We start from the raw sequence: 23,213 nt of genomic DNA, 5'->3' as shown, positions 1-23,213 counted from the left end.
ACTGCGGATCTGCAGTGTGAACGTACCCTTAGGCTGCCTAATTCATAGGGTGTTCTCAGATTACATAGGGTGTAAAAAGGCATGATGATAGACTAAGATTTTTCTCCCTGAAATTTTGTAAAAATATAAAATTTAGGCGGAAAACCCCTTTAAGATAAGTAAGACACGATGTAACTAAGTTACTTCTCTTCAGTAGCGGGCAATGACCGACCTGGGCAGCAGATTAGAGGGATTCTGGATGGTGATGGAGGTAATGGGCAGTAGGTATAGACCTTACTGGCTCATACTGGGGGACCCCAAATTGCCCCATTAAAGTGTTCTTGTCATAAAAAAAGAAGAGAAAAAAAAAAAAACTTGTTGCGGGAAGATGTCAAAAATTTTGATCGGTCGGGTCTCAGCGTTCAAAACCTCCACTAATCTCTAGATCAGGGATGGGGAACTTTCTGCCCTTCAGCTGTTGGTAAACTACAATTCCCATCATGCCTGGACAGCCAAAGCTTCGCTGGTTAAGCGGCTTCACTCCCCATCTCAAGCCCCATATTAAAGGGACAAGTCAAAAATTTTGATTGGTCGGAGTCTGAGATCTGCATGAAGCCAGTGGAAATGATCGGTTAAGCTCTTCACTCCCTGATTCCCTGCATTCTCCGTCTCGCTACGAGAGACTTAGAGGACATTCACATCTTCCATATATACAGATGACGTCCAGCAGAACGGAATATGAAGCTCCCGGCATTATAATCTCGGGGATTCCGGATCAAGTTTAAAGCTTTGTGCTACTGCACTGACAAAGCTGTGCGGATTATCAGTAATGTAACGTCATGATTTAAACTGATTCGGAACTCCCTGCATCATAATAAATCATGATGCCGGGAGTTCTGGGAGTTCACATTTTCCGTGCACAGGGAGTTGGGGAGTGAAGGGGTACTGTGCATCTACACTGGCTCTATCTAGTTGATTAGTGGGGGTCTGAACATTTAGACCAGGGGAAGGGAACCTTGGCTCAAAACTACAACTCCCATCATGACTGGACAGCCAAAGCTAAAGCTGTCCAGGCATGTTGGGAGTTGTAGTTTTGCAACAGCTGGAGAAGCCAAGGTTCCCTACCCCCGATTTAGACCATGGGTGTCCAACCTGATGCCCTCCCAACTATATCAAGACTACAATTTCCATGAGGCTTTGACTGTTCAGGTAGGAAGCGAATTGTAGTTTTGCAACAGTTGGAGTGCTGCAGGTTGGGTAACATGTAAAAAGTTTATTTAGAATGACAGGGAAACTGGATGCACACCATGATATTACGGAGGCAATTTCCGGGCAGCCATGGGTCATTAGACTTGGGGCTGTAATGCATATGCATGCTATCAGGATAACGCAGCTTTCCAGGTGGCGTGCTTGCAGGAGATGTGATGGCGTGCTTGCAGGAGGTGTGATGGCGTGCTTGCAGGAGGTGTGATGGCGTGCTTGCAGGAGGTGTGATGGCGTGCTTGCAGGATAACATAACTGCCCAGGTTGGTCTTCCCCTACACCATAGCCATCGCAGCGACAAACGACAAAAAAACTAAAAAAAAAAAAAAAAAAACAACTAAAAAAATAAAACTAATTATTGCAGATTGTTAAATTAGCAGAGGACATGCAATCTTATAATTCTCTCTCTCCGACAGGTACCTGAAATGGGGTAAGGGGCTTCCTGGAAGGTAATGATCACGACTAAGGAGCGCCCCCCTTTGCTGTCATCTCTGACATTATGATATAAAACAAGTTTTTTTTTTCTTCCTTTTTTTGTGTTTTTTTTTTTTTTACTGCTATACACCGCTTGAACATTAACTTGATAGAAACCAAAGAATTTTTGTACACTATTATTGTACAGTAAAAGATAAAGTGTGCATTAAGTCGGCTTGTACATGACAATATTGTACATTATTTACATCTCGGTTATCGTCATCAAACTCTAGATCTTTTTGTTTTTTTTTTCTTCTTTTTTTTTATATACACACTGAAAATGTATCAGAAAGGTCTGACTAATATTCTTTATAATCACAATTGTAGCGTTATAGAAAAAAAAAACAAAAAAAAAAAACAAAGATTATCTCCATTCAGTCACATGGGTTTAGGTTTCCAGCGCCCACCTGCCTAAAATGCAAAAATATTTACCACATATTCACTTTACACCAGGTGGTGATATCTAGAAATATTGATATACATATATTATTATCAATGCCTATATACACATAGATCATCTTAGGAACTATCAATGTTATCTGGAGATCTTCCTCCTCTTGGGTTTTGGGGGCTTCAGCTGTCGCTCTCTCTGAGGCACCTGAAGGAAAAGCAAAGGAAAGCAGGAATATTGGGTTATATATGTATATGGATATGGACGGACGACCTATCATATACTATATAGAGCTGAGGTGTCAAATTCGTGGCAAAAGCACAACTCCCATCATGTTAAAGCTTTGGCTGTCCAGGCATGATGGGAGTTGTAGTTTTGCAACAGCTGGAGAGCCAAGGTTCACTACCCCTGATATAGAGACCCCCAACCTCTGGCTTTCTAGCAAAACTACAAATGCCATCATGCTCTGATAGCTGAAGGCCCAATAAACATTACACAAACATCGATTGAAGGTGTATAGTTGCATCTTACATGGGGTTATCCAGGATTGGAAAAAACACAGATACTTTCTTGCAAAAACAGCGCCACCCCTGTCTTCAGGTTGTGTGCGATATTACAATTCAGCTCTAGAACTGAGCTGTAATACCGCACTGAAACTGAGGACAAGAGAGGTGCTGTTTCTGGAAGAAAGCGGACATGTTTTTCTATGGATGTATAGGGATGGAAAAAATTGTGGATCCTGGCCCAAAATTTCCTTAATGTGAAGGTACAAATTAGGAGTAGTGAAATGTATTTATATATTAATATATATATATATATTAATATATATATATTTATATATATATATATATATATATATATATATATATATATAATCGTTTTACTACCTTGTCAGCCCCGACACAGGAATCCCGGTGGCTCAGACTTTTTTTTTTTTTTTCTAAATGGCGCCTGGTTCCCGCAATCAGCTCTATTGTCTTCTTGTGCACTGGCCTGGCTCTATGCGCTAAAGGCAGGGCCAGCGCCCCCAGTGTAACGATATTCCCTCCCCTCGGTGACACGATTCCATTAGGAACAAGCATAGCCCAAGGGGAGGAGGTATTGTTACATTGGGGGCACCAGACCGGCATACAGAGCATAAAGCGGACCGGTACACAAGAAGAAACAGCACTGATCGTGGGAACAGGGTGGCATTCTGGAAAAAGTACCACCAGGTGCCCACACCAGCACTTCAAGGTAGTGCAAAAAAAAAAAAAAAAATCACTACTCCTAATGGTCCATTTGCTTTAAAAGAGGTTACCCAGCATTAAAAAAATATGCCCACTTTCTTCCAGAAACAGCAACACTCTTGTCTCTAGTTCAGGTGTGATTTGCAATTAAGCTCCATTCACTTTAATGGAACTAAGTTAACAACCCTGCACCCAAACTGGAGACAAGAGGGGTGCTGTCTCTGGAAGAAAGTGGCCATGTTTTTCTAATGGGGTAAATTGTTGGGTTAACCAGGATCAGAAAAACATGGCTGGTTTCTTCCACAAGCAGCGCCACCCCTGTCCTCAGTTTATGTGTGGTATTACAGCTCTATTCACTTCAGTGAGTTGCAGTACTGCACCCAAACTGAGGACAAGAACAACGCTGTTTCTAGAAGAAAGAAACTGTACACATCTAAAAGGGTGGGATGTGACCAATCCGATAACTTACATTGCCAGATATTTTGTCCAGCTCGTTCATTGCCTCGTGTATTGCAGCTTCTAAATGATTATTTAGTGTTTCATTCCTAAAAGAGAAAGAAAATGTCAAGATTATAAAGGAGGACAAGATGATTCTATGTAGTCAGAGTCTCTGGAGGACTGCCCCCTCCTGTGTAACACAGAAAACCAAGTAATATCAATGAGCACTGTGTAATGCTCCATTTCTCCTGTGGGGGTGCTGCAGAGAAGCTCAATACGGCCAAGTTTCCTCACCGATCACAACCGATCATTTGGGTTTCAGCTCAAATAGACATTTTGTGATCTCCATAATGTTTAGGGTTTCCAATGCGGAGAGCCCCTTTAACCCCTTTATGACTAAAAGGTCATTAATGCACAATGTCCTCCTTTTATTTTTCCACCTACAGGGCACCATGTTAGTTTTATATCTATAGTTTTTATTGGTGGCATATTGGTGTAAGTGTGGAATTTTTTTTTAATGCTTTTTAATTTTTCTTTTTAAAATCAGCAATCCTGGTGTGTTTTTTTTTTGTTTGTTTACGCCATTCACCGTACAAGAACAATATTGTTATATTTTAATAGATTGGACTAGTCCGCATGCTACGATACCAAATACGTTTTATTTTTATTTTTTTTATATTTTCTTTCTTTTTTTTTTTTTTTTTTTTTTTAAAGGGCGTGACTTAAACTTATTGGGGGAGGGGGTTGTAATATTTTAAAAAACTTCAGTGTTACTGGCAGTCTGCACACAGGATGGAGGTAAGCAGTTAAGCGCACTGGGGGCGTGGCTGCCGCCCCTCCATTGGTAATCATTAAAAGGAGGCAGGACAGCTGGTGTAGCTCCGCCCCCACACAGTGATCCCCCCCTTGTTGCCTGTCATTATGCACAGCTCCTAGAATATTAATATGATCACAGTGAGGAGCTTCAGGCCAGGAACATACAGGAACATATATAGTCGCATGGCATGGCATGAATGGTCAACCATGAATAAATTCATTTTATATAAAGAAGAATGGCAAGAACCCAGAGATAAAGGAAGGGTGATGCTGGAATGAAGACCTTTTCTTATGAGACTCCTTTAGCGGTCAGGCTGGGTTCACACTATGCTTTTGCAATCCATTTTTTGCAAAAAACGCATGAAAAATTGATGAAAAAAAGGATGCAACTGTGTGCATACGTTTTGATAAATTTTTCCATTGACTTCCATTATTTAAAAAAACGGATCCGTTTTTTTTTAACGGACACAAAAATGAGGTCGACCGTTTTTGTGTACCATAAAAAACAGATCCATTTCGGTCTGTTTTTTTTTATTTTTATGGAAGTCAATGGAAAAACGGATCAACACGGATGCACACAGTTGCATCGTTTTTTTTCATCAGTTGCAAAAAACGTATATAAAAAAAAAACGGTAGTGTGAATCCAGCCTCGGAGGATTTCGGAAGTTTACCTCTGAATCTCGGATCCCATTACTCACATATAAGTTTGGGATTCTCTTACTAACAATTTGGACAATAGGGGGGTGAGATCCTTACTTTCGGTTTCTCTTCTGTGCTCGATTGTAAGCCTCCAGTCCCTCCGTCAGGGTCTTCAACTTCTCACTCTCCACCTAAAGGAAATGGAGTGAGATTATCCGTCCCTACAACTAATACCCATACATGACAATCAATAGGTCGATCATCCGAGATATATAGATTGTAGTATCTGCCTCAGTGGACTGTATATTCCTTATACACCATACCACGTATCTCACAACCATGATGAATTGTTATCACGGTCCAGCAAATCTAGTATATATGGATATAAAAATAATTTTGTTATTTAAAAAGGTAGCGACACTCTTGACTAGGGACGAGCAAATTTAAAGCACTTTGCTAGGCTCGGCGGTCAGCTGCATTTGAACTCTGTGCCGCTACTCTCCGGGGGCCTGGGACAACTGGATCCAGTCCTGGGGAACTTCTTTCACTTTCCCAGGACTAGATCCAGCTTTTCCAGGCAAGCGGAGAAAAGCGGCAGAGAGTTTGAAGGCAGTCGACTAAAAAGCCGACCAGCGAGCCTAGCGAAGTGCTTTGCTTAGCTAGTACTATGAAGTGCTCATTCCTATTCTTGACCATAGGATTGAATAACGCTCAGCTATAATACCGGACACGGACTATGGATAAGAGTCTACTAGTGACTATGTTCGGGACTTGTGTATACTTTTCTGTGTGAACTAAACTCCCCCCCGTCTCCCCAAAGGAAATGGACTGAGCATAGTAGATTACTTCTATCTGGGTCTGCCAGCACCTGTTGGAGTACTGCAGCCCCTTATCCTTACCTTAAAGGGGTGCTCTGGCGAAGTTATTTTTCTTTCAAATCAACTGGTGTCAGAAAGTTCTACAAATCTGTAATTTACCTCAATTTAAAAATCTCTAGTCTTCCAGTACTTATCAACTGCTGTATGTCCTAGAAGAAGTGGAGTATTCTCTCCAGTCTGACTCAGTGTTCTCTGCTGCCACCTCTGTCCATGTCAGGAACTGTCCAGATCAGCAGCAAATCCCCATAGAAAACCTCTCCTGCTCTGGACAGTTCCTGACATGGACAGAGGTGGCAGCAGAGAGCACTGTGTCAGACTGGAAGGAATACACCACTTACAAGACCTACAGCAGCTAATAAGTACTGGAAGACTAGAGATTTTTAAATAGAAGTAAATAACAAATCTATATAACGCCAGTTGATCTGAGACAAAAAAATGCCATTGGAGTATCCCTTTAAGGCTAGACAACGCCTTTAGGGTGCGTTCACATGTAAGGGACCTGCAGCGGATCCCGGCCCTGTACACTTATGGGCAGACAAACTCGCAGCGGGATGCACATCCCGCTGTGAGTATGTCCGCAGCCCGCCCCATTAAGCCATCCCCCCCCCCCCCTGTCCGCCGGAAAGCGCACTGATTAGCCGAGCGGCACGTGCCGGGAGCCCCAAAGCAGGCTGGAGCGGGGACCAGGTGAAGTATCCGCTGCAGATCTGTTACGTGTGAACGCACCCTTAACATATATTTTACCTTCTTCATTTTCCACTAGAGATGATAAAATCTCGAACACTCGAAATTTCAATACCAGTGGCTGAAGAGGTTGGAAAACATGGATATTGCCTATGGCCTATGGCTGTATCTTTGTTTTCCAGGCAGCCCTAGGGGTGCATCCAACTTCAGTAACAAGTAACCAAATGCCGAACGATCGGACACAAGCCTATAAGAGATTCACCCATCTCTATTCTCCCCCAATGGAAATATAAAACAACACTTTTACCATATACCTATAATCCATCCATATTAGTATACAGACATAAGAGATATAGAGGAGCAGACATACATGTACCTTCCCCTCCTCGGAGCTCTGTTGATACGAGTTGTGTAGGTCGTCCCTCACCAATTTTCCGGGCCATGCGGCCAGTCCTTTTATTTGTCCCCAGACCAAGTCTCCCATATTAAACGTCCTTGGCCTATAAGGCATTAAGTCATTTGAGGACGGGGAGTCAGGTATCCTAAGATCATCCTCGCTGCTGATACTCTTGGTGTCCGAGGGGCTGGGGGCGCAGCCGTTCATGCCTTTGGCATGGAAGTCTCCATTATAATGGATATAGTCTCTCGCTAAAGAACTTTCCAGACTGTTGGAAGAGCTGGGAGATTGTTCCTCTATGCTGATCTCCTGTTTGGGGATGCCCAGCAGATCTCCGAACCCTCTGTGCGCCACGGCCCGGCTTCCGTTCATGTGGGCGCAGCGTTCCACCGTGCTTTCCAACCTCTCCTTAAAACTCATCATAGTTCTTTTGTAATGGTTAAACCTGAAATTATCCTCTAGCATTTTATCGTTCGGACAATGCCTGGGGGGCAGCAAAATCTGGCACTGCTCATCTTCGAAGGAGTGCAATATAGAGACGTTGCCAGATCTTGCTTGGTAAGGATTGCCATGGACCTGTGCGTTGTGGTCCAGGACCTCCTCACATTTCCACCGGTTCACGTCTCCGGGACTCTGACCCCCATTCCACTGTCTTTTAGGTGTATTGCATCCTGCTCTGAAATAATCAAACCCGTCCCCATCCGCCGCCATATGTTTGCCGTGATCTAAGTTTTTCCGCATCCGGTTACCTCTATTGTTCCGGGTTCTGACCTCGTGATCAGAATTTGCCATGTTTCTTCCATGGATGACAGCGCTCACCGCGCTCGATAGATTTAACGGGTCACCGATGGAGGCAGTGAAGGCACTCATGGCACTTAGTGCTGGGATGGGGCTCATCTGGGTTGTGCTGGACACGGCGGTAGTGATCACCACCTGCATCCCTTTACTGGCTGCATCCACGACGGCTTTATAAATGGCATCCACCGAGCCGTCTCCCTCCCGTACGTTATCTTTTATGTACTGTTCTGTCCTATGCGGCATGGTACAGGATTTCTCTGGAAATGGAGGAAGTGCGGAGTTTGGGTTGTCGTGTAGTGAAGATAATCCCATCTGGGCGTTTACCTCTTTGTTTTCTTGCATTCTTACCTGCGGAAAATACAACAGATGAATGTAAAGTGCAAGAAACTATATTGTGCTACCGTGTGAAAAAAGAACCTGTGTATCCCAATGGGTCACTCTTAAAGGGGTAATCCAGTGCTACAAAAACATTTCAACTTTTTTCCTGAGACAGCACCACTCTTGTCTTCAGATCAGGTGCAGTTTTCAATTAAACGCCATTCACTTCAATGGAACAGAGTTGCAAAACCTGCACCCAAAGTGGAAACAAGAGTGGTGCTGTCTCTGGAAGAAAGTGGCCATGTTTTTCTAACGCTGGATAACCCCTTTAAGGCAGCTGTACAGGGGTATCCCTCCACCTTACTCTACACCTTGTCTACAGTTTAGGTGTAGCTTGCACTACCGGGCCGGGCATAAAGCACTGGGGGCAGACCTCCCTTAGAATCAATTCAGCTGCATCACAGAAGGGGTTTCACCACACTGGGGCCGGCCACCAGTGTTTCATGCCTGGCCAGTGCCCGGGAAGTCACAAAACCTGCACCCAAACTGGAGTCAAGAGTCATGCTGTCTCCGCAAGAAAGCAAAAATAGAGAAAAACTATAGCACTCCTTTTCATAGACTTGCCAGTCTTAACAGGTAAGTAAAAAATATATTAGTATGGGATGCAATAGTTACCCTTGTGGTAAATATTTCTGATATTACTTTGACTGATGACCAGTTGCATTTGTTATCGAAAGGTTTATCATTTTGCCCCATCTATTCTATGGACTGGTTCAGACTGGACCTGGACTTGCATAATTTTTTTCGTAGACTCAAATTGAAAGTGTTTTTTTCAGAACAGCCTAAAAGACAACTAAAAGAAAAACAGGACAACATGCTCTGTTTGAAGGACACAGGTTTGACTAATGTTAGCAATTTTCACCCACCTGTATATAATCATTGTGTGGAAGCATATATACAAATTGTTCTGAGGGAAGTGGAATTATTGAGACAAAGGGAACAGAAAGGGGTCATTAATTATAACCTCACTAGGCCAGAAAAGAAAGCTTTGGAAGAGCTGATGTCAGATATGCGCATCACCATCAAGCCCGCCGACAAGGGCGGGGCCTTGGTGGTGATGCACACTGATGCCTATAAACAGGAGGTGTATAGACAAATCTATGATGTGGAGGTGTATACTAAATTACCGAATAATCCTATTTTTGAATTCCAGAGAGAAATAGGAAGACTTGTGACCGATGCAATGACGATGGGGATCATTGATTAACATCTACATTAGTATTTGTTGACACCAGTCATATATATGCTCCCCAAAATCCATAAACGATTGGACGCCCCTCCAGGGTGCCCAATCGTTTCTGGAAGGGGTTCGATTTGCTCTAATGTTGCCATTTTTCTTGATCGTATACTTAGGCATTTTGCTGTAGAAACTGATTCTTATGTTAGAGACACAACCGATTTTTTAACTAAAATTTCTACGTTACATGTTACAGGTCAGTGTATACTAGCGTCTTTTGACGTAGTTTCACTTTACACGTCAATTTCACACGATTTGGGGTTGAATGCAGTTCGGAAGAAACTGACCAGCACGGACATGCCTCCAGAACACACGGACTTCCTCCTGACGCTGCTTGAATTTGTCTTACGTAAGAATTTCTTTGCGTTTGGCGATGAATTTTTCTTGCAGCGTCGCGGGACAGCCATGGGGTCCAATGTGGCCCCCACATATGCCAACATCTATATGGCGGTCCTGGAGGAGGAGTTCGTGTATGTGTCATCTTTCTGGAGTCATGTCCGTTGCTGGCTTCGGTATATAGATGATATTTTTCTTTTGTGGGAGGGGACAGAGGAGGAGCTATTTAGTTTTCATGATTATCTGAACACTATACATGATGACTTACGATTCACTCTAGTGTCCTCACAGGTGGAAATCCAATTTTTGGATACACGCATCTTAAAGTGGATAATAGACTGGAATCCGACCTTTTCATTAAGCCAACGGATAGGAACAACATTCTACACTTTCAGAGTAATCATCCTAAGAGAATATTAGAATCACTCCCCTGGAGCCAAATGCTCAGAGTCAGACTAGTGGTTGGACAAGAGGAGTAAGTGGATGAGAGATTGAATTCCATGTGTGAGAAGTTCATTGCCAGGGGGTACGCACTAAATTACGCACTAAGGAAAAGCGGATACCTTTCATATCCACTTTTGGGCCACTTAGCGGTAAAATTGCGAATATTCTCAGAAAAAATTGGGGCATCATTGCTAATGGATGCCCTAAGGTAGAGGATTTCAAAAATCTCCCCATGATGTCATACAAACGTACACGTAACATTAAGGATATGGTGGTGAAATCGGATGTTGGCATATCTAGAGGTCTCAGACAAACCACACTTGCGACTAGCAAAATCGGTTGTTTCCCATGTTTGAATTGTTCTTGTTGAAGTAATATGCTGAAAGGTGACACATTTAATCATCCCCACACAGGGCAGAAATTCACAATTAAGCAAAGGTTTAGTTGTAGATCTGATTATGTAGTTTATATTATCTCTTGTCCCTGTGGTTTATATTATGTGGGGGAGACTACTAATGAGATCAGAGTGAGGATCCAGAAACATAAGAGTACGATCCGGACAGGGAAAACAGAATTACCAATTCCCCAGCACTTTCTAGAAGCGAGACATACCATCAGTCAGCTACATTTTCGTGTAATAGATCACATTGCGCCACTAGTGAGAGGTGGAGACAGAAAATTGAGGTTGAAAAAGTTAGAATTGAAATGGATTTTTCTGTTGGGCACTTTGGCCCCAAAGGGATTGAACTTAGAATATAAGGTGCTACCTGGTATGTGATGCGTCAAATCCGTAATATGGGATTTTTTATGTTCTCTCTTTTTGTATAATTTTTATAGATATGTTTTTAACATTGTTTTATTTATTCTTCACAGATTGATCACCATCCCTGGGTTGGGATCTGCCAAATTAAAGATGTGTTATGAGGAGGAGTTTATTAGTACATAGGATGTCAGCAATACCCCTATGATCCTTTGGAGAAGTTTGAAACATAAACGTACTACATTCTACAGACCTACTGACAGATACTGACAGAGTCTATATCTACAGACGCACGTTCTGTGTGTATATACCGATTTGTTCCTGCATGGATCCTGGGCATATTGGACCACGGAGGCGGATCGAGTTTTCGATTGTACACAATTGCCTATCTGTACGAGGATTGGGGCCTAATTCGATTGCTGGAGTGGACTCTAAACCGTACCAAATGGGATCCGAGGTTACTGGCGAGTAGCGGACACACATGGGTGACTGTGTGTGAACTGCACGGCGATACCACGGGAACCATGGTGAGAGGATACTCCTTCAGATGGTGGAATAATCAATGGACACTGTTGCCCTATATATATGATCATGTAACGATTGTGAAAGAAAGTGATATTGCCATCGGCATGAGTGACCAGCTGTGGGTATATGCTCCAGAGACATTGCGGATGAAGTAGCGGTACGAGTCGGCATCATCCATCTAGCCGGATTGTGGTGAAAGAACTTGGGTTTAAAAGATGATCTAAGAAGTACTGTATAACATCTCATGTATGCTGGAATGTACTCTACTCAGATGGACTTACAATGGGGTTTGCTGATATCTATGTACTATGGCATCTATGGTCGCTATGACAGCGGTCAGCTGACCGCTTGGGGTAACGCCCATGGTGCAGTGATTGGCTATTGACAGCGCATGCGCAGTGGATGCGGTAGGACGCCGGCATCTGCGCATGGCGCACTCCGTCCTCGCTCTATTTGGAGATCGCAGCTGCAGGGAGGTGGGTCTCTCTGTGTTTGTTTTTAACCTATGAAGCACCTTTCGTGAGTTCTAATAAAGTATATGTATATAATAAGTGTGTCACAGGGGTGATGTGGGTTAAACTGTTTTAATTGTATTAAGTGGATGATAACGGCTATTGGCTGGAACTGCTTTATATACTATGACATGTTACTGATCCTGTATACTTGAAAAAGACCATTGCGGTTGAAACGTTGTATAAGTGCCATGCTGGAATAAACAACTTCATTTTTTCATCTATATCCGCCTTGTGAGATGCTGTTACATTTGCTGGACTTGAGTCTGCAAGAAAGCAGTCATGTTTTTGTAGTGCTGGATAACCCCTTTAAGGATGGTAGACTTTGACTGGTCAAACGCACTGGATTCTAAGGAGTAGAGGGCCGTCCTGAACAACCACAGACAGATGATGTCATTGTGGCGTACCCCTCCTGTTTCCATAGACAATGTTGCTGTGTATGGGTAGGAACAGGTGGTGGGAGCTTGTTCAGCCTTCAGTTATTGAAGGTGCATGTCCTATAGGCACCTCAGAGGTCTATGCTGCTCTAATACATCAGTACTGTGTTGGATAATGCTTTAATGAATAGGTGTCAAAGTGCAGCAAAACTACAATTCCCATCATGCTTTAGCTTTTGCTGTAGAGGCACGATGGGAATTGTAGTTTTGCAACAACTGGAGGTCTGTGAGTCTGACAACCCTGATCTAATGTACTGGGCCTCCCACCTCTCCCTTGACACCAAATTGTTCTAAGGGAGATGATCTGCCACCAGAAGTGTCTGACAGCGGCTTATTCCCTTCTGTAAATTAAAAACTACATGAATGCTTGGCTGATCCAAGTGTTTGTGTGTAAGGAGAGATCAGAGGATATAGCTGTCGGCTATCTTTTGTGCATAGTTACCTTATGTCAATCTTCCAGACATATACCTCCCATATAGATAGAAAGGAGATGTAAGCAAAGTCTTGTTTTCAATGGGATCATTGCAGACATCTGGTGAGTCAGATGAGACACCACACAGGTCCAGACATTGCGTCCTCCAATGTTCTTCTATCCATCCCTCAAACTTTGCTAACAGACAAGGGCGAAAAGCCTGCTGAATACCGGCGTATTTTTGCATAAGGTTATGAAATTCGAAAGGAGCAATTGTATGAATAATTGATCCCCATGAAAAAGATATATATATATGAACCCAGCCTAATGCATAATAAGACTAAAGGCCCTATTCCATGGGCCAATCTGTCAGATCAGCGCTTACTCCTCGTTCCCCGTTCACTGCCAGCGCTATTACATGCGCCGAAAACAAGTGGTGGTGGGTAATCGGCGCAGGGGGCCGCGGCCCAGATGATCTTTGAATCATTCAGGGAGCCAATAGGAGACAGGGCTGGTCGGCTGCGGCAGCTCCTATTACTTGGGGCGACGGCCAGCAGACCGTTGGTATTGTACTTTTTTTCAACATGTTGAAAGACAAGGATCAGCCGACATTGTGCATGTCGGCTGATCGTTGTCTTCTAACACTAGCTATTACACCAAGCGATTCTCGGGCGTTATGGCCGATAATCGGCTAAATACAACTAATAATCGCTTGGTGTAATAGGGTCTTTAGAGGTCTTCAATAAAAGGGATTACTGGGGAAAGTATTGTTATGTCAACAAAAAGAGAACATGGTGCTGACTGCAGGATCAACGAGAATTTGTCTGTCAGTTATTAAAGTCTGGCTGTGCCATTTTCTTTGTTAAGTGCCCACATGTATCCAGGGACCTTGAAGTGGTGTGGGGGCTTATGCAATTTGATCAAATTGTGACTAACTCCTGATGTTAGTAGTATATAGTGCTGAGAAGCAGAGTGATAAGTATATGGATGTGCGGCCATGTCTGTTATTTCTCCAGATAACTAATTGGCTGTTAAAGTCTACCTTTTACTGTACAGGTCACAGATACATGTCAAAAGTTCTGATCAGTCAGGGTTTAGGTGCTCAGACCCTCACCCCTTCTCTCCCTGGCGTGCTTCATTCCCCAATTTGCTGCAGGAGGCGGTCTACCCAGGCTTACAATGGTGGCGATCTCCTGCAGCAAGGTCCTATTACACAGAGCGATAATCGGCCAAATCAGGCAGATATCTCCCCATGTAATAGTACGCTATGCAACGAGCGGCACCATTGCACGGCTATTGGGGGAGAACACTTGGCAGGGTTTCCACACTGTCTGCATCATAATCTGGATGTATATGTGGAAACACAGCCTAACTCAGGTTGGCATGACTCCTCTCCCAATTTCCTACCTAACACCTGAATACACGCTTACCTGGAAGTTTTGGAACAAACAGGCCATAGGGTTTATATTGTTCGGCGGCCCAGGAACATGTCCTTTCAAGGCGTGGAGGTTGGGGAACCCCTGCAGGAGCTGCTGTTGCTGATTGTTGTTTAGTATGGACTGAAGATGAGACAGCTGATGGTTGTTCAAGGGGGTGTTCACCGATGACCGGTCTCCTGGAAGACATAGAGCAGACATGATATGAGGACTGGAGGACTAGAATAATGCTCTTTAGAATCAAAGATGCCAACACCTGCCCAACTACAACTCATATCCATCAATATATCCATATATCCATCAATATATCCATATATCCATCAATATATCCATATATCCATCAATATATCCATATATCCATCAATATATCCATATATCCATCCATCCATCCATCCATCCATCCATCCATCCATCCATGCATGCATCCATATATCCATCCATCCATATATCCATCCATCCATCCATATATCCATCCATCCATCCATTTATCCATCCATCCATCCATCCATTTATCCATCCATCCATCCATTTATCCATCCATCCATCCATCCATTTATCCATCCATCCATCCATCCATTTATCCATCCATCCATATATCCATCCATCCATCCATATATCCATCCATCCATATATCCATCCATCCATTCATATATCCATCCATATATCCATCCATATATCCATCCATCCATATATCCATCCATCCATATATCCATCCATCCATATATCCATCCATCCATATATCCATCCATCCATATATCCATCCATCCATATATCCATCCATCCATATATCCATCCATCCATATATCCATCCATCCATATATCCATCCATCCATATATCCATCCATCCATATATCCATCCATCCATATATCCATCCATCCATATATCCATCCATCCATATATCCATCCATCCATATATCCATCCATCCATATATCCATCCATCCATCCTCTGGAGCCTGACTGACAACATTACTAATAGAGATATGATTGTAGAAAGGTATAGACATACGCCAGGAATGTACTATGCGCTGCACCGGCTTATACACTACTAGCGTGAGTCAGACGCTGATCTCCATTATGACTCATGGCTGAAGCCTTTTCTATTTTTAATAAATCATAGTTCAAGGTAATGCACAAAGTGGGGCAACACATAGCAACCACACGTCCCCCCACCCGACAGCAGAAATATGATTAATATGGTGATGGGAGCGAGAGAAAACAGCTGACTGGCTAGTACAGACTCTCCAAATGACGGCTCGATTACCACAGTCTGGTAACAGTACAGTATAGTTACACAACAGTTTTTCTTCACATAAGCCACTGCCAGACTCTGCTAGTGGAATCTCATTTCTGGGAACAAAAGGCTGAGTTAAAGGGGCACTATGGTGAAATTTTCCCCCAAATCAACTGGTGACAGAATGAAATACAGATTTAGGCTATGTTCACACTGCGTATATGTCCGGCCGCATATTTTCACGGCCGGACATATACGCGGTAAACTCCGGCCGGAGATTTACGCTACTTGCAGCCGGCTACGTACGGACCGCGAACTTACGCCCGAAGTCTACTTACGCTTCCCGAGCGCCCTATGTAGCGATCTGACAGCTGTCTTTTACTTGGAAATCTTCGCCTAGCCCCGGACACCCCACAGAACCTTTTGGATCGGCACAAAAAGCTGCAAAAATGAAGAAATCACCACTACGTACGGGACCGCATGTAACGCTACGGGCGTAAGTTACGGCATTTTTGTCAGCAAACAATGGTCTGGTTCATTTTTTACGCCGCCGCGTACGATCCGGGCGTAAGTTCGTACGTAGTGTGAACTGTGCGGCCGTACTTTGTATACTTTCCATTATACGCAAACTACGTAAGTCTCCGGCTGCTTATTCACGAAACGCGCTACGGCCGGAAACTTACGTAGTGTGAACATAGCCTTACTTCTGTTTAAAAATCTCAAATTATCCAGTACTTATGAGCTGCTGTATGCCCTGCAGGAAGTTCTGTATTCTTTCCAGGCTGACCCAGTGCTCTCTGCTGCCACCTCTGTCCATGTCAGGAACTGTCCAAAGCAGGAGAGGTTTTCTATGGGGATTTGCTACTGCTCTTGACAGTGCCTGACATGGACAGAGGTGGCAGCAGAGAGCACTGTGTCAGACTAGAAACACACCACTTCCTGAAGGACATACAGCAGCTGATAAGTACTGGAAGACTGGAGATTTTTTAATAGAAGTCATTTACAAATAACTTTGTGGGACGAGTTGATTTGAAAATATTCTTTTTATAGTACCCCTTTAAGCAGGGCTGTGGAGTCGGTAAGCCGCAGCTCCGACTCCAACTCCGACTCCTGAATTTTATCAGGACCAACGCAGACTCCTGCTCCTTCAAAAAAGACCAGACATATACCAGGGGAGTTATTTATCACACTGGCTCAGCAGCTTCTCCCTAATGTCCTACATAATCCTGGGGCAACTTCTGAGGGAATAAGGAAAAATATAAAGCAGCTTCACCTGTGTGTGCAGGGGATGCAGACAGTCTCCAGCCTCCATGTCCTGAACTACTCACAACTAGACTAGATGGAGCAGGTGGTCTTTTCCTGCTGACAGTCTTCTATGTTTCTAACTAAATATTCACCATACACAAAGAAACACTGCTACCACTGCCAGATCCCTGTGATATAGAGGTCAGCCATAGTAATATACAGGGGGTCACACATAGTAATATAGAGAGGGGTCACACATAGTGATATAGAGAGAGGTCACACAGTGATATTGAAGGTCACTGTGGGGGCACGCAATAGCACACACAGCCTGCTGCAGCCATAGCATACACACACACCCACACAGCCTGCTGCAGCTATAGCGCATACACACAGCCTGCTGCAGCCATAGAACACACACACACACACACAGCCTGCTGCAGCCATAGCGCATACACACACAGCCTGCTGCAGCCATAGAACACACACACACACAGCCTGCTGCAGCCATAGCACACATACACACAGCCTGCTGAAGCTATAGCGCATACACACAGCCTGCTGCAGCCATAGAACACACACACACACACACACACAGCCTGCTGCAGCCATAGCGCATACACACACAGCCTGCTGCAGCCATAGAACACACACACACACAGCCTGCTGCAGCCATAGCATACATACACACAGCCTGCTGAAGCTATAGCGCATACACACACAGCCTGCTGCAGCCATAGAACACACACACACACACACAGCCTGCTGCAGCCATAGTGTGCACACACACACAGCCTGCTGCAGCCATAGCACACATACACAGCCTGCTGAAGCTATAGCGCATACACACAGGCTGCTGCAGCCATAGTGTGCACACACACACAGCTTGCTGCAGCCATAGCACACACAATCACACAGCCTGCTGTAGTCATAGCACACACAGTCTGCTGCAGCCATAGAACACACACACAGCCTGCTGCAGCCATAGTGTGCACACACACACAGCCTGCTGCAGCTATAGCACACATACACACAGCCTGCTGCAGCCATAGTGTGCACACACACACAGCTTGCTGCAGCCATAGCACACATACACACAGCCTGCTGCAGCCATAGCACACACACACACACAGTCTGCTGCAGCCATAGAACACACACACACACACACACACACACACACACACAGCCTGCTGCAGCCATAGTGTGCACACACACACACACAGCCTGCTGCAGCCATAGCACACATACACACAGCCTGCTGAAGCTATAGCGCATACACACAGCCTGCTGCAGCCATAGCACACACACAGCCTGCTGTAGTCATAGCACACACACACACAGCCTGCTGTAGTCATAGCACCCCCCCCCCACACACACACACAGCTGCAGCCATTGAACACTGAAAGAAAAACACACAATCTTCTCCCAGAGAGAAAAAAACACACTGAGGACAGAGGTTACTGCTACACTACTTATGAAGATATCCTGTGTAATATAGAGGAGGAGGAGAAGACATATTACACTGCTGCTCATATACAGTCATCCAGCAAGAGAACAGCACAGATCTCCCCCCACACAATGGTCTCTTCCAGCTCAGAAACAAACTGCCAAATAGTGACCGACAACTTTTCCATGGCCCCCCTTATGTAATAGGGCCAGTGTCCTATTACTGATATATTCCCTGACCACCCTTATGTAATAGGGCCAGTGTCCTATTACTGATATATTCCCCGATCACCCTTATCTAATAGGGCCAGTGTCCTATTACTGATATATTCCCTGACCACCCTTATGTTATAGGGCCAGTGTCCTATTACTGATATATTCCCCGACCACCCTTATCTAATAGGGCCAGTGTCCTATTACTGATATATTCCCTGACCACCCTTATGTAATAGGGCCAGTGTCCTATTACTGATATATTCCCCGACCACCCTTATCTAATAGGGCCAATGTCCTATTACTGATATATTCCCTGACCACCCTTATGTAATAGGGCCAGTGTCCTATTACTGATATGTTCCCCGACCACCCTTATGTAATAGGGCCAGTGTCCTATTACTGATATATTCCCCGACCACCCTTATCTAATAGGGCCAGTGTCCTATTACTGATATATTCCCCGACCACCCTTAAGTAATAGGGCCAGTGTCCTATTACTGATATATTTCCCGACCACCCTTATGTAATAGGGCCAGTGTCCTATTACTGATATATTCCCAGACCACCCTTATCTAATAGGGCCAGTGTCCTATTACTGATATTTCCCGACCACCCTTATGTAATAGGGCCAGTGTCCTATTACTGATATATTTCCCGACCACCCTAATCTAATAGGGCCAGTGTCCTATTAGAATGTTGCTCATAATATATATTCATGAGCAAAACATGTAAAATTCATATCAAAATTCAATTCTACATTTTTTTAAAGATTTTTTTTAAAGCTGGAGTCGGAGTTGGTACATTTTTTTCCGACTCCAACTCAGACTCCAGCCCAAACTAGCTCCAACTCCGACTCCCCAGCCCTGCCTTTAAGAGTAATTTAACATGCCTGATCCTTCTCTGCTTGACACCATATGTTGGGATGCAACTAAGAAGGCCCCATACATATTAAAAAGACTACAGTCGACCATATTCTTACTCACACCCTCCCTTTTTATTCAATTTTTACCTATGTATCACTACAATTGACTATCCAACAAACTGCAGTTAAAGGGGTTATCCAGCATTAGAAAAACATGTCTGCTTTCTTCCACACACAGCACCACTCGTGTCCAGTTCAGGTGTGGTTTGCAATGGAACAGAGTTGCAAAACCTGCACCCAAACTGAAGACAAGAGTGGTGCTGTCTCTGGAAGAAAGTGGCCATGTTTTTCTAACGCTGGATAACCCCTTTAAGGCAGCTGTACAGGGGTATCCCTCCACCCTCTTCAAATGCCAGTCAAAAGGAAGGGGACAACCATAGGTGGTTGCCACTAGTGTACCAAGATGGTGGCGTCTCACCTTCTCCTGTAGAGGGCTGCAGCATGTGCAGGATATTCTGATTCAGTAGATGCTGCTGATTCATGGGTAACGTCATGGGCAGAGCATTGAGAAGATTGGGGTTGACCGGTCGCGGAAGGTTGTTGTTAGTGTTCTGTGCAAAGTGATTAGTGTGCTCTGGTCCTGGAAACGGGAAGTTGTTGCCCATCGGGTGATGGCCCTGCATCGGCGTTCCAGATGCTGTAGTGACTATGACGCCATCTTGGAGGACTGATGTGGTCTTGGTAATGGCTGGCTGACCTGCGCCGGCTATTGCTACCGATGACATAGGTAAGGGACCTCCTAAAGGAACAAACAAATATAGATGTGATATATACATAGTCATCTGGATGAGGGTTAAAGCGGTTATCCAGCGCTACAAAAACATGGCCACTTCCCCCCCCTCTCTTGTCTCCAGTTCAGGTGTGGTTTGCATTTAAGCTCCATTTACTTCAATGGAACGGAGTTTGAAACCCCACCCAATCTGGAGACAAGAGAGAGGGAAAGTGGCCATGTTTTTGTAGCGCTGGATAACCCCTTTAAGTATATTGTGAGGAAGACTTCTTAGATCCCTACTGCACATTGGCGCTTGTCATAACCCAGCTGTCACCATTGTATACAGGTCTGTGCTTTCCCAACGTGTCGCCATTTGTTTAATAGTAGAGGACAATCCCAATGGAATATTGGGCTCTTCTATTGAGGAACGATCATACAAAAACAGTAGTCCTATCAAGGACTTTGAAAATATTCGACATGGTATAGAGCAAGGATGGGGAACATTCAGCCCTCCAACCGTTGGCTGTCCAGGCATGATGGGAATTGTAGTTTTGCAACAGCTGGAGGGCCGAAGGTTCCCAACCCCTGGTACAGAGGCATGATGGTAGTTTCCTGGGAGGGGGACCCTGTAAGTAGATACCCACACTGGTGTCATGGCTTGAAAATCAATAAAGGATATAATGGGGGTCAACCCCATCAGCTGTTGCAAAACTACAATTAAAGGGGTAGTTCACAAAAAAAAAAAAAAATCTTTCAAATCAACTAGTGCCATAAAGTGCCAGAGATTTGTAATTTACTTCTATTAAATAATCTCAAATCTTCTCCTACTTGTCAGCCGCTGCAGGAAGTGGTGTATTCTATCTAGTCTGTAGAGCAGGAGAGGTTTTCTATGGGGATTTGCTGCTGCTCTGGACAGTTCCTGACATGGACAGAGGTGGCAGCAGAGAGCACTGTGCCACACTGGAAAGAATACACCACTTCCTGCAGGACATACAGCAGCTGATAAGTACTGGGAGACTGGAGATTTTTTTTTTTAAAATGGAAGTAAATTACAAATCTCTGCGAACTACCTTTAAGTCTTTAGCTGTGCAGGCATGATGGGAATCGCAGTGTAGTGTGTCACAGATTATAAAATGATGGTAGACTCCTAGTTACAGAGAAATGCTGACTAGTAGGGACGGCCACCTTGTCAAGGTAATATGAGAGCTTTTTTGCCTATTATTTGTTCCTGGTATATTGCTGGAAAATGACATCACTAGGGGACGGATCCTGAAAATAAAGCACTGGCTTCGCACCTTCAGTCTGCCCTGTCCATTTATCTGCATGGTGATCCCCATCCCTATGAATAGGGTCTAGATATATGGGTGGCTGCTGTACAGGGGAAATAGTGAAGGGGCACAATGCTAACTCATTGCTTCATCTGTGGGTCTGGACCCGCACCAATCATACCCAGTGACAGAGGATCCTCCGGTGGGCCCCCAGCTTTAGAACCTGCACTGACACTGACCGACATGTGGTTTCTCACTGGTTCTTCATTGGTGGGCCCCAGGATCATTTCCTTTGATAGGCCCCCAGTCCGACACTGATCATACCGACATATTCTACCCATAAACTATCACTTTAAAATCAACTCCCATCAATTTATAATATGGGAATAATACCACCATTAGTACATATATAGTTTGTAATCTGGATATTTCCTATGCACATCTAACCAGCAGAATACAACTACAATGTGAACGGAGCCTACAGTATGCAGAATTTTTTATTATTAATTTTATTTTGTTCCATTCAAACTGCTGGAGGTTAAAGGGGTTATAGGGTCAGGTAAAAACACAATGAATCAACCCCAGTCCTGAGGGTTAAAGGGGTACTCCAGCAAAAAATCTTTTTCTTTAAAATTAACTGGTTTCAGAGACTTTTATAGAATTGTAATTTACTTTACTCTATTTAAAAATCTCTAGTTTTCCGGTACTTCTCAACTGCTGTATGTCCTGCAAGAAGTGGTGTATTCTTTCCAGTGTGACACAGTGCTCTCTGCTGCCACCTCTGTCCATGTCAGGAACTGCCCAGAACAGTAGCAAATCCCCATAGAAAACCTCTACTGTTCGAGACAGTTCCTGACATGGATAGAGATGGCAGCAGAGAGCACTGAGAAAGAATACAATCCTTCTTGCAGGGCATACAGCAGCTGATAAGTACTAGAAGACCTGGAGATTTTTTTAAATAGAATTACAAATCTCTGGTGCTTTCTGGCATCGGACTAATTAAAAGAAAACCATATTTAGTGAACAACCCTTTTACACGAGCAGCTTATCCCTAATAAATGTTGTTACTAGGAATACTCATTCAACCAATAATCGGTCAGTGTAAAAGGGCCAGAGAGTAAGCAATCGTCGCACAGCTATCTGCCTAAACCGGGGCTGTAAATAAGAATAGGTTATATTATACATAAACAGGGGAATTTGCGGCTTACAGTGCATTTAAATGGCCGCATGAACGATACAGTGATTGTTCATGTGGCCCGGACGCTTGATTGTGTAAATGACAATGCAAGTGAGTACGGATCTCACTGTGACTGCACATTAGGCTGGGTTAAAGGGTCTTTAGTGTCTTCTAACCTGCTGTTAATTTCCCTTTAACGTCCATAGGGCTAATTGGCCGTTTCATCCAGCCCCTTAGGGTCCTATTACGCGAAGCGATTGTCTGCCAAATCAGGCCGATTCGGGCAGATATCGCTCAATGTAATAAAGACACTGATGAGCCGAGGAGCTGATCAGCTGATTGTTTTTAAACATATTGAAAGACAATTGGTGATGACAGGGTAAAATAAAACTATGAAGATCATACTTACCTGTCCACGCTCCCTGGTGTCTTCCTGGCTAACTGCAGACACTTCTGAAGCTGTCTGAAGTGACAGGCTTCTCAACCAATCACTGGCCACAGTGCTGTCTCAGCTCAGCTAGTGATTGGCTAGTC

The 23,213-nt window shown here is 44.1% G+C and overlaps 1 protein-coding gene across 3 annotated transcripts in view; it reads right to left on the bottom strand.

The window, feature by feature from the left end:
- Positions 1-1,102: 1,102 nt before the first annotated feature.
- The window catches only part of MBD5 (methyl-CpG binding domain protein 5), a 52,870-nt gene continuing 30,759 nt past the window's right edge, over positions 1,103-23,213 (bottom strand). For 2 of the 3 annotated variants that reach the window (XM_069982668.1, XM_069982670.1), the window contains 6 exons: positions 19,941-20,261; positions 14,458-14,642; positions 7,162-8,334; positions 5,347-5,420; positions 3,806-3,881; positions 1,103-2,314 (listed from right to left, as the gene is read on the bottom strand). In XM_069982668.1, coding sequence (XP_069838769.1) covers positions 2,252-2,314; positions 3,806-3,881; positions 5,347-5,420; positions 7,162-8,334; positions 14,458-14,642; positions 19,941-20,261 — 1,892 coding nt within the window. In that variant the 3' untranslated portion in view covers positions 1,103-2,251. The remainder of the gene's footprint in view (positions 2,315-3,805; positions 3,882-5,346; positions 5,421-7,161; positions 8,335-14,457; positions 14,643-19,940; positions 20,262-23,213) is intronic. The other variant, XM_069982669.1, reaches the window with a different exon arrangement.

This window comes from Dendropsophus ebraccatus, chromosome 9, assembly GCF_027789765.1.
Source record: "Dendropsophus ebraccatus isolate aDenEbr1 chromosome 9, aDenEbr1.pat, whole genome shotgun sequence".
NCBI lineage: Eukaryota > Metazoa > Chordata > Amphibia > Anura > Hylidae > Dendropsophus > Dendropsophus ebraccatus.
This window is presented reverse-complemented; position numbering and strand designations above follow the sequence as displayed.